Here is a 16,331-nt window from a genome sequence, read left to right as displayed (position 1 = left end):
ATTTTAAATAACTTCCATCCACACCCCCGCCATTATGGTTGATACCATCTGCTGTCAGGAGGCGTCACCACAGAAACGTGACGTTAGTGCAGCGCAGTGATGATGACGTTCGCTCCCACTGGCAGGTATGGTGTGTCCTTACACGTGAACCTATTGATTATCTGCTCTTTCACATGTGAATCAGAATTTCAGTCCATGAGCTGGCCAGGACCAGAACATTAATTCATTTATTTAACCATTTAAATATGCATTATTGTGCTCTGGGTAAAAACTGTAAAGATTATAACGAAAAATCAATCAATGAAATACTCTGTTGGTATTTGAATGGTATTTACCATTGGTATTTGAATGGTAAATACCATTCAAATATCAACATGAAACTTTTTTTTGGTATATTATGACCTCAGTATATTGTAACATAGTCTGGGCTAGTATTTTGCCCAAAAACCTTTATAAAGGACCAAAATTCTGTAAAATGTTATGTATTTATATTATTTTCCAGAAGTGGAAAATAAAACAAAACACAAATATACAAAGTATTCCCAGTTTTTTCAAACAATAATCCATACCAATCTTACTTGAACAACCATTTACTAAAAACATTTTTAGGACAAGAAAACTTAACTGGTACCACTAGGTGAAATAAACCTGTACCAACAGAAAAACATGCTGAAAAAATTCAAATAGTCGAGCAAATTTTATATAAAAGGTTAACGATTGCAAGTCATGCTTGTGCTGTAAATTTACATTTGGGGTATTTCTTAGGCTTCACCCATTTCAGTTTGTCATTTCCTCTACTCTAAACATTGGCACTTTACTGCACCAAACTAAACCTAATTAATCTTAAAAATCGTTCATCTTTAAACAATCTAAAAAATAAATCGGGGAAGAAAACATGAACGTTTGCAAAACTCTTTAATTCTGTATCGATATACAATTAATGTATTTAAACTGGTTTAGGTAACATCAACTTGAAACAAATCTATCTGTAGTGTTGGCAGTGCTTCGTCACGGATCCTTTAATTTTTTTGAACACCATAGGCAACATAACCAAACACACAGGCTTAGGTGTTTGACAAAAAAATTATGATTCATTCATGTGTCCATATACGTTCTGCTTACAATAATACATTTTTTTTTTAAAAAAAAGCACAAAAAGCAAAAACATGACCACTCAGTGGCTTCAAGGCAGATGAATGCTTAAAATTGATCTACATTCTTGTCACTTTAGCATCCGTGGTAAAGAAGCATGGTGCTGTAGAGGGTATGGTCATACATCTGCTCTGCTTTGACAGACTTCTGGTGCTCCACCTGGCTGCCAACACTGCTACTGAGCTCACTGCAGATGTGCTGACCAAGGATCATTCCTGCTGTTGGGCTACTTGAGGAAATATCCCCGCAGTGTCTCTCACCCGCCACTGTAAACAAAAACAGTAATCAAAAAAAAAAAAAAAAAAAAGCAAAAAAAAGCAAATACACATTGATTAAACCTGCTTATTATATATGATGCAGGTAAAATCTGGACTGATTTTGTTTTGCACAACTTTAAAATATAGTAGTATTCAGGTACCAGCAGTCAGTTATAAAATTAGACTAGTAAGCGACCCAGTTTCGAAGCACTAAAAAAAAAAACTGTTCTGTAACTTTCTGGATTCCACACAAAATATGATCAATAAGTTGCGAAATACACCCAAGATCCTGACGCCACTCGACAAGCTTTGACCAGACACTTTGGTAAAAGTGGGTCATGTTCACATGAAAAGCCAGTCCTTGCTTTACATGACTGGATTTATTGATATTTCCCAAAAAAGTTTATTTAAAATCCTGGCAATTCACAAAGTATCGGAAGCAAAGCTGATTAGCATTAGAGAAAATGCATAATATCTCATTTGTTCTTATATTTAAAAGCCATTAAAAAAAAAAAAGATTAAAAAAATACAATGAATGATTTGAAGCATGAAAAAACAAAGGCAAACACCATCATGTTTATAAAAACCATCCACATTTAATGCTTTCACACAGTCAAGTACAAAGCTAAACCTGCTAAGTACAAAGAGCTGCATTTTCAAAATACACTCACCTCTTTCATATAAAAGTATAAACAGAAAACACCACCGACATGGAGAACAGCAACCAATAGTGAAAAAAAAAGCTTTTCATCTATAAAAAGGAGAGAAATAATGGATAGGGTTTTTTTAAAACTGTTGAACAAAAGCTCAGGATGTAAGGCTTTCTGAAAACCAAGCAATCTTCCTGGAGCTGCTTTAACACAACTGTAAAACAGATGACTAAATTTGATAATTACATAAGATATTCTGTGACATAATGACACAAATAAGCCCTGCTTACTGAATAAAAACACTCAACATACAGAATATACAGTATGTAGTATTTAAGCCAGATCAGAAACAACTAGAGGGATCAAGCCCAAATAGCATTTTAAAAGCTACCAACTACAAAAGGCAGGAGGATTATTTATCTTTTAAAGCTACATTCATGTTGGGATATGCTTTGGCTGAAATTATAAAATAGTTTAGGTTACTGTATAATGTCATGAGGGATTGCTTTACCAATAATACATATGTCTAGCAGTGGCCGAGCAATACATTTATTTAAAACTTGTACTTACAGATTTTGTAAATGGAAATAAATAAAATGTAAATCTGCATTTCCCCCCCAAGCTGTTATGTGAGTAAACACAAGATTTATCCATCTCTTTAAAAGTTAAATTTAAAAGTCAAATTTGTAAATCCAGGAAATTCCCAAAAGTTGACTTGAGAGAAATAAACAAACTCTGAAGGTATCATTTATCTCTTCTTGAGGGGCACAAGTACTTCCATAAAATTGTGCAAAACAAAATCAGACTTTAAATATAAATCTAATGGATTACATGTGGGTAAACTGGAAAGAAATATAAATTTATAAGATGTACAACTAGAAAAAAAAAAGTTATATTCATCCAAATATCAGTTACATAGGTAATTATGAAACATACCACACACACACTTCTACACATCTTTCAAATTTAAGTCATTCCCTTGTGTGCGAATCACAGAACAGGTAGATCTGATAATACAAACAATTTATATTAGTGGACCAGTACACACACACACACGCACGCACAGCTCCCTCTACAGGTAGGCATAAGAGTTAGTGCAACGACATGGAGTCTGCATTGACGCCACAGTGATGACCTCCAGCTCTTTAGCAGCAGGGCTCGACTCATCCTGCGGCCCCTGGTTCACACACTGATCCACCGGCCACGGCCCCTGAGGTGGGGCAAACCCATTCAGCCCAAATGCAAAGCTTCCAGGCCCACCTGAGGTTACAGCTGGCGCCATCTCCATGTTCATGCTCTCCATCTGGGGTTCGCCGGGGCCACCTAGTGGCCCACTCCCGTTCTGCGGTCCAGCTGCCATAGACAGTCCTGAGAACAGACGGAATAGCTTTTTAGAAATTAAATCTTAACTTGTATTTTTCTGATACCAATTTTAAGAGCTGTTCTTAAGAACTTATGCTTATTGACTTTCTCCCTCTTTTTAGGGACGATTCATTTTTGTGCAGTGCAAAAATTCTGAGCTAATAAAATTCATAAAATAAAATATCACTGCATAATAAAAAAAGTCTCAGCTGGTTTTGATTAAAAACATCAGTTATCTGGTTTTGCAATGTTGTTCACACCATATTTTTGTGATTGTTTATCCAACTGATTTTGGATCTGTGGCACTACATTGAGTTTATAATGCAGCAGTGTCCAAACTTTATCATAATCATTAAATAAAAGCGCTTTTTTGTTCTGATTAAAAAGACAGCTAAATTTAGGGGGGGGTTTCCTGCTAAACTAAAAAAAAATGCTTTTGAGTACAAGTCAAAATGAAAATCATCTTCCATTTTAATGTTTCAGTTTCTGGAAAAAAGAATTCTTCAGTCATCAAAAAATATCATCTACCTGTACTGCAAGACAGATTTGTACCGTTCTTGAATTGTTATCTGGAGCCACACAAAGTTAATTGGGTCCTGTCGGGCACCGGGCCATACTCTGAACACCATGGTTAATAGAAAACACTTACGCAACGCTTACAAGCCTTTTCATCATATTTATCAAAGAAGAAAACTTAAGAATCTGTCAAATGTTTTTGCAGTAGTGAAAACTTGCTTCCCAAATTATTAGAAATAATTTTTGGGAGAACTGAATTGTAAATTGTTTGGGAATTTCTGCAGATTACATTTTTACCACATCTGCATATAGCCCATAATGCACAGTGGCCTTGGTAATAATACACATTTATATTTATACATTTCTCAAAAGGTAGCCCAAAGCAACAGAAACATTAGTTGAGTGATCTCACCATTGGGTCTGGACTTTTTCAGTGGGTTTGCCTCGATTCCTTCGAAGGACCTCTTCCTGTTGGGCACACCATTCAAGAAGCTGCGTCCCTGGATGGTGGCGTGAGCGTGGCCCCCGTTTTGGGTCACGCCGTTCAAAAAAGCCCCGTTAAGGAACTGCGCCATGTTTTGCTGTAGGTTCTGGGCATTGGCGAGCATTTGAGCGCACTCCTGGAATCCCTGTGCGTGGGCCAGGTCAGCAGCCGTCAGCCCATTGGCATTCCTCATGCTGCACAACGGGAAGAAGGAGTGTCAGAAGCACTCACTGCACGTTTGAGTTACACAAATAAAAACAAAAACACATAAGACAACATGAGACAAGCCCAAGCGCACGCATACATCCCCCGCACGCACACACCGACAGACAGCATTTCAGCAAATACCCACACAGACATTCATAGATGTGGAAAATTAGCCTGTTCTGCTCTTCCCTGTCTCATACTGTTCGTCATCTTCGTGAGAGATGACGACTGATCCTCTTCGGATCAACTGCACTTTACATAGAAGTTCGTTCATTTCCCAGTTTCCACAGAACTAGGGAAACGCATCTGCTGCCAAAGGACATGATTAGGACAACTGGAGACATTTTTTATGCTCAGTTTGTGTCTCCAAAGCGAACGAGGGAACTGAAGACGATGAATACACATCGCGTTCAAAAGGAGAACATTTCTGGAGAAAGGCTTCTTTGCAAGAGATTAAAAAAGTTATCAAGGAACTGAATGAAACTCCATTTTCTTGTTTCCGACGATGATTACGATGATGCTCAAGAGGCTTGGCATCCAAATTCCTTTGAAGCGTTCCCAACAAGAAAAGCTGTGAAAGCGAAGGATTCTTCAAAGACGATCAAGACTGGGAAATGTCTACACGTCATTCATAAGGATCATTTCCTTCGACAAATCTCTCCACCGGAGGGAGGAAGGGAATAAAACAAGATAAAAGTTCAATCGTCAAGCATGAAGGATTCTGACATCTTCTCTCCGGCTGAGGAAGTCTAATTTAAAACCTCTCTTAAGACAAGAGAACAAGGGAACAGCAAGAGTCATACCTGTACATTCATAATTTAAATTACAGTCTGTAAGCAGTTGTGTTAATCATGTCCAGCTGCAGCAGAAATAAAGGAATTTTCTGAGTGCAATAATGAATGGACAAACAGTGCTGTGCCAGAAATTTCCTCCAATTTTTAGACGAAAGGTTTGTGCCTCTGAAGTATGGAAGCAATGTAAAAACTAAAACTAAAATCTAAGGCATAATTTGTGTCCTTTTGTAGGGAGCACTTTAGAAAAACAATTATTTTATTCACCTGTTAGGATGGACAGCTATAAAAATTGTAAACAACTCATGTGCATCTATTCTAAATAAAGTTACTGTTAGTTTACTTTCAGCTTAATAATTGGGATTTCTTTGCTCTGTTTGAGAAAATAAAACTATAGCGCACCTGTTCTGTGCCTACACATCATAAAGCCGGTTCTCTGAGCAAATAAATGGCTCAGAGTTAAAAAAATCTGAACTATATCTACCTCTATTCCATTATTATTATTTAAAATGTAAATGCACTACAGGAAAACATTACAAACAACGCTAGTGACGTGTAACCTGTGTAAGTTAACAATATTTACATTGGCTTCCACACGTAGCAGAATTTAAAGCACAGTTACTGTTTCGTCATTCATTTCTGATTAGAAATAACTCATTCTCTGCATTCTTATCTAAACAGTAGTGCAAAATGAAACAGTTCAAAAGCTAGTGCACATGATAAAACATTTTGTAATGAATTCAAGATTTAACAAAAGAAAAAGAAGAAAGAAAAAAAAAATCACAAAAACTTGCTGCACATTACCCGTCCCCATTTAAAATTAACGCTTCCGAGACAAGATGGGATTTATCCAAGAAATACTCGTGTAGATGGACCGGTCTCACACCAGGAATACAAACGCTCCACTGACATCCACTACTGCTTGAAGCCATGTGCAGTTAAATTTAACTATAAACATAAGTGGCATTGTCTTTTAAAATGGCCACTCCTTTCTTTGAAAAATGTATTTGTCAGTACAAGTGAAACATCTCAGTAGGGATTTCTGTTCTGGTAAATTAGGGAACCAGCTTTTAAGCTTGTAGCGCTCATTATAAATTCAGTCTAAAATCAGGTTGTCATCAGCATATGAAGAATTCCTATTTAATACACTGTAATAAATACAAAATAATTGCTACAATGTTTTAAAATATGCAACCCAAAGAGTATCTGAAAAGCTTTAAGTATTTACATTTTACAGAAATGAGAAAAATGTACGTCAGGAATTTCTAGTATAAGGAATTTCATATTCTTTTCCATATTAGCCGCTGCAGTTTTATGCCCAACATTACTTTGTTGTTAAGTTTTATGTCAAGCATTAACTTGATCTTGTACATCTTTAAAACTAAATTTAAGTTCAACCTTTTGGTTTAAATTGGTATTCCTTTAGTGAGACCTCACATCTACAGAAAACACTGATAGAACAAGGTGGATATCAATAATCATCCAGATTTGAGTTAGATTATATAAAAAAAAAGAAAAAAGGAAGCGTTAATTCTTTGTAAATGCCTGGTATGCTTTGCTTTTCAGTCCTAAGCACACAGTATGCATCTTCGCTAACTATTGTCTAACCTCCCAGAGGTAGCCTACGGTCATGCTACATCTTGACATGGGACTCACGTGATTTAAACCTGTCCATATAAAGGACTCTTATGGTTAGTTCAAAAACAAATTATAAAAATCAAAAACAAAAACAAAAACTGTCTAAGTACAGGAACAATCATGGATAAATAAGCAAAGCATGCAGGTCTAAAAAAACAAAAACAAAAAAAACAACTTTAGTTTTGATTCATTAAAAAAACCTAGCATTAAAACCAATCACCGCAAGAAATACCTCAACAGTTTGCCAGTGTGTAGATAGGAAGCGATAGTGAGAACACTCAATGCCACAACAGTGCGGCTATCCCAGGGAACGGGGCAGACTCAGCAGTGTCTATTCTCCCCCTTTCAAGGATTACTTGAAAAAACCAAGTCATTTCCAATTCAATGGCTGCAAAACATTAAGATGTATGGTTCCGTTTTTGTTAACATTATAGCAAACGTTTTTCTTCTGTAACTTATTGTCACTTTCATAAAGGAAAAGGTGACAAAGATTAGATGTCAAAACAGACTATGATATTATATAGGGTTAATACTGTGACAGACAAAAGAAAACATTTCTGTGTATAAAGGAAGACATCTGGTACAGTGAAATGACAGTGAATAACCATAGCAACAGGATGATGTTAGCATTAAACAGGTCAGTACATGATGCTCATCTCGCTCAGCTGCTCTAAACTCGGCACTGGCAGCCTCTCAGCACTGTCCTGCCTGCAGCTAGCTCACTACTGAACCAACCCTAATACTCTGAGGCTCATGACAAATGCAAACTATGACTGATCACTTTCTAAACCGTTTTTAATCCAATCCGAGTCACGAGTTCTGGCAGTGACACAAATGTGGTTTTGCAATCTAAATTTTTCTGACGAGATTGCACGTTGTTTCCAACATAACAAGTGGAGTGATCCAACAAATATAGTCATTTTCAAGAGCTTTATTGAATTTTAGCAAAATCTTTAGCTGGAAAGCTGAGAAAGAGTCCAGCTGAAATCACTTCAAGTTTTATAACAAAAAACAGCAACAAGTTTTGCATCGTCTTGCTTAAGTTGTGGTTCCCTCCAACGAAAACGATGCCGCTGTCATGCCACCATTTTCTAAAACTTGAAAAACTTTGAGGTAAGAGGTTCAGCTTGAACACCACCAGATGGGAATGAATGGATCCACACACAAAGGGAAGGGCTTCAGGTGGAAGTTTTTTTTTGACAAAGAGAACAAAGACATCCATGACAATCAGGAGGTACAAGGGTGGACATAAGAAGATTGGTGAAAAGCCATTTCTTATGATGAATTGTTAATGTAGCCTTAATTTATAGAGGCAAAATCTGCCTGATGTGCCTGGAAACTAACATGGTATCCTTCTTGTGGTTTGGAAGAGCTTGAAACTATTTGACCCAAGAAGAAAAGGTGAAGGGCTGCCAGGAGTTCTGTCTCTGTCATGACAACACTGAAGTATCTTGGTACGATCTAAATCTGGGGCTGGCTCAGTCACGTTTCTGCCCAGCAACACAGCAGAATAAAGTGTGGGATCAAGTGTAACTTCTTTCATCGGTTCGGGAACAAAGTTAGTCATGGTCGTTTCGTTTGTCAGCATGATGGTAATGATTAAAGTGGTTCAAAGATCATGAGGCTGAATTGTTGGACCTAAGGCTAGAAAACCTCAAAGCGTCTCAACTATGTTGAGAACCTCTGGGTAACTCAAGGTGAGCAGAGAAGCAAGAGTGAAAAACTCTGATGTTCTTCAAGCTCTTAGGAGTAGATCTGTCCAAGGGAAGTCCAGGAATTATGAAAACAACTCTGATTTACCAACATATGGCATGATTATTGGTATTCTAATAGTCAAGATGCAAAACAACATTTGTTTCACTGCCAAAATTGTGCAAGACTGTAGGGATTTTACTGATATTACAATAGTTAACAAAGTTGTTCTTGTCTTATGGATTCCTATTTTTAATTATTTATTGTGCTATAATACAAGTTATGTGATATAAATTTACAAAATAAGTCTACAGATTTTTTAAGCATCACAAAGCTTCTAAAGTACTTAAAATAAAAGCAGATTATGTAGTAAGAACATACTTCCCGTTTAATTTCTTTGTAAAGGCTTTATCTTCGCAGCAGTGCCTCCTACAGTTCAATGTTGAGATGAATGACTTATCTGCTTTTCAGTGTGCAAACTACTTAAATTATAGCATAATTAAGTATCTTTTTTATTATTATTACATTTCAAAAACAAAAGGATTTGGTGAAGTTAAAGATGCTTGCGTAGAACTTTGTCCAATAAATGCAGAATGTGTGAAGATAAAATCTTAATTATATACAACTCTTACTTCTTCTAAGAAGCTTATTATAAAGCTTGCTAAGTCCAAAGTCAAATCTCTGTCAAGAAAATATTGCAGGAAACTAAATTTGTAGATATTTTAACAATAAAGATATGTTAGGTTTATTAAAGGATTCTTTAGAAATCATACTGATCATATTTTTGTTGTGGGTCTTTCAGTTTTACTATAGGAAAGGTTTTATTAAAATATATTACATTTATATTCTTAACCATAAAATCAGAGCCCTTAGAGCAGCTCCGCATCACCCATTAGGTGCCATTTGAAAAAAAATCCTCACTACTCAATTTATATTGGAGGAATCTTACAAATTTTAACAATAAAAATAAAATAAAAATCTAATCAATTTAATTCTTTTTTTATTTTATTTTCTTTTTCCTCCAACATCAAAAGGCTGAGTTTGTGAACACTCTTTACCAAGTATTCAAGGCATACACTGAATCTTTTATTGATAAAAAGGTGAATTATTTCTTTTTGTGAATTCACAAGTCAGATGGTTGGTTGCAGGCTTTGAAGATTAATAAGTGCATGAAGAAAAAAATCTTGAGACCAAAGGTTGTTTACTCAGGAATCCAGAACAATATCAAGTGCTGCAATAAAACTGAGTCAAGAAGTCCTGCACAAGGACAACGATGAAAACAACAGCCTGCGTTTCAGTGGTTTTGAACTCCTCTGACGGGAGCCTCAGAATGGTGCATGTAAGATATGTATTTGTGTGATGCAATAAATTGATTATTTTAATAAATTGCTGTTGTGGGTCCAACTAATTGACGGTTTTCTGGTGTTAAACCAAAACAAAAGCTATGGACGAGTTCCTTGAATAAAGTGGAAAGTATTTGCTGACTGATAAATATTTAAATACGTTTTATCATAGAAGTTTATGCAGAGAATCAATAAAAGACTTGAAATAAAGAATTTCTCAAAATGTTCATCTTGGCATAAAAATGTATTGGTTTACAAAAAACTGTTCTAACTAAATAATGTTTAATAATATTCTGAGATCTTTCTAGCTCTCAAACAGAAATTGTTTTTTGAGGATATTACCTAAACAGACCCATCTTAGACATTTAATGTCTGATTTTTGACAGAATTACATTAAATAAAGTTACTGAGTGTCTCCAATATTTAAATCTACTTAAATCTCATTTAAGAAAAATTATTTGTCATGAGCCTCAATCCCACCTTGTGTGCTGTAATGTTCCTCCCAGTTTTCCCTCCACTATAATCTTCAATCATAAATAAAAATAAAAATAAAAACAGAAGACAGACTTCATAAAAGACTGAACTAAATATCTGTGATCTGCAGGGGAAAAAAGAATAACATTTTAATCATAAATAAAACTCATCAACTGATGACCAAATGCACACAACACTAGACTGAAAACATTTGAACGAATGCACATTTACCGACTAAAATAATCTAAGCAACCAGGCGGGTTTAGAGTAAATTAAGCATTGGAGAAAAAGGTAAATGTCAATTAATTTGGACATATTTTAATGTAAATACATGTATTATATTGTAGGTTTCAAAAGCTTTAAAATAAAAATAAAAAAATCTGTATGTCTACAACCTTTTAACAAGAAATGTTGTCATAACTTATGTCTTATCTGTACTCGAGAAAAGAAGGAACAAAAGACTCAACATGATCAAATTATATTGATGTTAAATATTATTTTTGGCCTCTTTGCAGTACATCTCCAACAACAGCCAATTCTCTTCTCTACAGTGTTTTCCTATATTTGACACATTATTAAAAGAAGCTCAGCAATATTAGACCTCTAAAGGTGCATAAGCAGAAACGTTCCCTCTGTAAACCCCCTGGTAGCTTCAAGTTTTTATACTGTAATGTCTCTTCAAAGCAAAAAAGCAGAACATTTGTTGCAGAAGATGAAAGTGCAGGTAAAAAAAACACACTTCAGATTAGATGAGGAAATAAATAGGATGCATCCACCAAAAGAACAGAGCATAGATGAAAATATTATTTAATGTTACCCATTATGTTCTTAAAGGAATGCAGACAGACTTGCTACTAAAGCTAAAACGTTTATTAAAACCTGGCTGAGTGACAAGAAACATTTTCTTTGCAGCATTTCAAGAAATTAAAATACTGTAAACCTGTTTTTTTTTAAACCACCTTTACGTAAAGAGAAAAAAACTTTTATTGTAAAATTATTTAATTGCTTGCCTGCAGGTAGAAATAAATAAAAAAACTAGGTGTACCTTTTTCTTCATTCTTCGGCTACATCAATCACTAAATGTTTCCAGTGAATGGAACCGTCTTGGCACGAGGTGTGGTTTTGATGACGACAATCAGCGTTATCTATATTTTCTTTTTCCTTTCAACACATAACAATGACAGTCTTTGTGTTTCTAAGCACTTGAAGGAATTTAACCGGCGGCTCAATTAGTTTCATCTCTCTGCAATTTCATCTTGTGCAACAAAAAGCCTGCAACGTTTTTAGAAATTAGGAGTAAAGCTGCTTAAAAGAAAAGAATGTGCATTTGGTCATCCAGTCAAAGTTGTGTATGTAAGACACTAGAAAAACAATGTTAAATAAAACCACACTCTAATTTAACAAATGTCATGCAACATAATCTAAGAGATAATCAACAGTTTATCAACCTTTACATTAAGTTGTCCTTTTCTTTGTGCAATGGCTGCGCTGAAATTATAAATCCTTCGTTAAGATCAAAGGTGCAGGTGAAACTTAATATTCTACTTTTACTTGGATTTATTTCTCAGAATTCAGAAGATGCTTTTTTCTTCCTTTAAGCATACTAAAAATGCAACTTTTAAACTTTACTGATTATCTTAATCTATGTTAGTTAGTATTAATATTACACAAAGGACAACTTAATGCTAATTGTTATAAACAACAATTTTAAGGAATAACAAAATACATCACATTTCCAAGGGAGCAACATCAGCTCTGTGTTAATGAGCAACAAATCTCGTGATCAATCTAGAGATGATAAAGATTAAATATCTCAGACTGAAGCAACATTTCAACTCTTCATCAAATGTAAAGATGTGCCGTTTACTACTGTGTAATAAATCTTCAGCACACTTTAGGAAGACCTTCTCTTCAGTCCAATTTCAGTATCTGCTACTGAACTGAACTCACTGTAGCAGATCAAAGTGGTATTTTAGATCTTACAAAATGTATTTCTTTTTACAAAAAAAAAAAAAAGATATTACTCAGTGTGTTACACATTCAATGTCAAATAGATTTAACATCAAAAGTTTAAATGGAGATTCTCACTTTCAGCCAAGTGCTGCATTTCACTAACAAATGCAATTTGTTGGCAAAACCTTTATTCAAATCTGTAGATTCTTTCATTTATCCAGCTGCGCTCATATCTTAAGAACTAATGCAAAAATGTAAGCTTCCAAATGTTGCCGTCTTGAATTTAAATGTAATGGTGGTCCCTTGTAAAGGTGCAACTGAAATGTTGGATATTAAAAGAGGAAAAGAAATGTGGACGAGACTGATGTCAGGACTTACTCAGCTTTCGCTCCCTGAATCAAGAGAGCATTGATGCAATCCAGACTGCCCGCTCGAGCAGCCTTGTGGATGGGCGTCTCGCCCACATAGTCCTAAAAAATGACAAGAGAAGCTCCATTAGAAGAGATCAGATCCTGGACAATTCAGAAGGTTTAAAAAGTGACTTTAAATGTATTTTTAAAGGCTAAAAAAGTGGATTTTGGACTCAATATTAGATGATTACTCGTTTTGAAAGCTACAGAGGCTAGAATGATAAGTATATTGAGCAACAAACTGAAGCTTCACTACCTGAGCATAAGGTAGTGAAAATTACCCAGATAACGCCAGCAGGTTATGGTTCCAGTATTACAGATTATTTGGGTCTGATGTGGCAGTTCCAATCTATTTGTTTACTCCTAAATACTGCGACACATTTAAAGTCACTTTTATTATATCAATTTAATCATTAAAATCTGACCATGAAAGAAAAATTTGTGGAAGGTTTCTTGACAGAGGTAGTAGTTTGATTTCAAAATTGAACAACCTAAAAGATTAAGCCCTTCTTCAGCACATGTCCCTTCCTTTAATTTTTTTATTTAATTAAAAAAAGTAGATCAACAACATTAGTGGTGGGAATCTCTAGGCACATTGATTATGATTCAGAAGGCTAGCACGTGACTATGAATTGATTATGTAGCAATCAAAAGATTTTCTTTCAGTGTTACACATCGTGAACATGGCATGGATCTTGTCCCGACGGTTTACTTTTTTCTTTGCATGTAATATTCACCACAACGTGTCTGGTAGCCATAATGACACACTTCGGCGGGATTTTCCCGCCTTCTGCATTTCTCAAATTAGGACATCAAAAAAAAAAAAAAAAAACATGATAGTGATTTTTAGAACATGTATTTCTTACCGACTCCAACGACGTACTGAGGAAAGTTTGACTAATTGGTAGGTGGATCTCTACCTGTACATGCTTTCTGGAATCCTCTTTCTACACATCTGAGACCATGCTCCAAAAATTATAACGGTGCGTGACTCGACAGAGCTGCGTCTGAACTTTTCACCCAGACATCAACACCGCCCACACACATTTACAGTTACATTTGTCAGCCTGCGAATGGAGGAAGGGAAACAGACTCTTTCAGAGGGTTTGCCACTAACCACAAAGCAATGTAGGCCACACTCTTGATACTTTTCCATTCTGCTTCCCAGCAGCAGTCAGCTGAAACAAACACCTTAAATCCAAACCTCAAACTCTCAGAAGGTCGATTCGACAAAAATGCAGAGGACTTTCAAGGGCTAAAGAGATCAGCGGGCTTCACGATGACGACAATATGTTATGTCATTGTGACCTACTAATCCAATCTCTTCTCGGCAGAGCGGCAGAGCATAAAATGTAGCCTGAGTGCATAAAAATCCCACAGAGAGCAGAGGAACAAAGCAAAACGCAAAAGTGCCTGACGGGAATTTGTGTTGCAGAAAATGTGACAAACACTCATTCATGTCAATATAGGTCAAGTCTGGAGTAAGTAGAAATACGTCCAAGGCAATGATCCCCGAGATGGGATTATCCTCTCTGATGGGATCATCTAAGATCTGCTCTGCTCTTTTCATTCACTCCATTTCTCCTATTGGCCATTCTCTGCAGTTACTTTGCAGCACAAATGTTCAGGAAATGAGAGCTGGAAATTTGCACTGAACAAACCGCAAATGTATTTATTCATGTTGTGTGATGTGTGCGCATCTGGCGTCATACCTGTCTGTTAATATCTGCACCAGCTTGAAGTAGCCATAGCAAACACTCAGGGTGGCCCCCGAAGGCAGCGATGTGAGTGGGCGTCTGTGCAAACCTGGAGGTGACGGAGTTCACGCCGCAGCCCACTTGAACCAGACGCATCACGCACTCCAGCTGTGCATTGAAAAGAAGGTTAGATTGCAAGGAGAAACCTATGCACTGCTTTGTAAGACACTGGGCAGGTGTGGACAAGTGTGATACAGTCTGTAGAGCCTAGATGGATTTGGGCATGCAGCCTGGCCCCGGTATTTCTTTAGTACGACTCTTGTAAATGCAAATCTGAGCACAGATTCATGACTAAATGTACAGGAATTAGCGACATGTAGCCTTAAAAGATGCTTTCATGTGTTGTGTATGTTCAAATTAATCCTTTCTTCTACATAAATAAGATGGAAAGTGCTTCAAAATGCGGATAATGTTAAGTAAAAGTTAGTCATTGTCGGTCATGTTAGCTAACTGTAACGTTTTCCCACAATTTTACAATACGTCGTTTAACGAGCAGCTGTTTAGTTTTTCCCGCTCAGTCTCCGTTTATTTACCATTACTAAGCACAAAACGGAGACAAAATGTAAAACATTTCAGAAAAAAAATCAGCTGGAAAAACATTAGCTAATGAGCACTATTGGTTTTTCTTGCTCCGATTAACGATGGCTTCGTTCAATTCAACCAGGAAATGGCCGAGAAATGTGAGCTTCAAGTCACGGAGCTCAAACAACCAGTCAGATTTTCCATTTATAGACAACTACTCAATTAAATCGGGGTTTTTTGTCTTTTTTTTTTGCTAGTTCTACCTTTCCGAAGTGAGCGGCCCAGTGTATGGGCGTCCAGCCATAGAAAGTGTCCTCAACCGTAAGGTCAGCTGGGTTTGAGGTGCACTGAAGGAGCGAGCACAAGGCACCGACGTCTCCATCTCTGCAAGCCCGGTGGAGAGGGAAGCGGCTGTTCAGCACCTCCTCGCTCGAGAATCCAGACTCCACTCCCAGAGACATGGTAACAAAACGGGGATAAAAAAAAATAGTGACTGACAGTAGCCAGCTACTTCAGAGAAAACGGGGAAATTTCTAGTTATTGTCTAATTGTGTGAGCTGCCGGGGTGCCTGTCTGAGCACACGCGCCACCCTGACTACTGAGTGTTTCTGCCTGACAACACAAAGAGCGCAGCACCCGCCGGAGTGAAACTTGAGAAGCCCTGAGAGAGCTGCGAACTCTGGACTGGATTTCTGGACTGGATTTCTCCTCACAGGCTTCCTCTTCCACTGGAACGGCTTAGATCTTGTGTGCTTGGCGCTCTGGGCTTCCTTCCTTGAGTATAAATGTAAATTTTAATATTTCCACCACTCCAGGGCGCGGCATTAAAGCAACTGGGAAAATAAAATCCACTTATCGTAAGTGGATGTCTTTTTATTGTGTGTAATTGTTGTTCGTGTTTTCCATCTTGAGATTGTCTTTTTATATGGAATATTTATATCTTCTGGAATACATTTCAGGAAGTTGTTTACAAATTCATTACACAGAGTGAAAGATTAATTTCATGTCTTGGCGATGTTGACTATTATGGCCTAAATATAATAAAAAGCCATAATTGAATATTTCAGAAAATAGTTAAACATTAGAATCTTATGTCCTTATCAGCTGATTAAATCAAAGCATG

The 16,331-nt window shown here is 36.5% G+C and overlaps 1 protein-coding gene across 1 annotated transcript; it reads right to left on the bottom strand.

Moving 5' to 3' along the window:
• Positions 1-898: 898 nt before the first annotated feature.
• ankrd10b (ankyrin repeat domain 10b) lies at positions 899-15,844 on the bottom strand. Its single transcript, XM_008401647.3, has 6 exons — positions 15,472-15,844; positions 14,642-14,794; positions 12,898-12,989; positions 4,350-4,615; positions 3,320-3,427; positions 899-1,418 (listed from the first exon to the last, which is right to left on the bottom strand). The coding sequence occupies exons 1-6, from the start codon at positions 15,667-15,669 to the stop codon at positions 1,228-1,230; spliced, it is 1,008 nt and encodes a 335-aa protein (XP_008399869.1). The 5' UTR covers positions 15,670-15,844; the 3' UTR covers positions 899-1,227.
• Between the last annotated feature and the right edge of the window lie 487 nt (positions 15,845-16,331).

This window comes from Poecilia reticulata, chromosome 2, assembly GCF_904066995.2.
Source record: "Poecilia reticulata chromosome 2, P_reticulata-male-v2, whole genome shotgun sequence".
Lineage (NCBI taxonomy): Eukaryota > Metazoa > Chordata > Actinopteri > Cyprinodontiformes > Poeciliidae > Poecilia > Poecilia reticulata.
The sequence above is the reverse complement of the archived record's forward strand: the minus strand, read 5'-3'. Positions and strand labels throughout refer to the sequence as shown.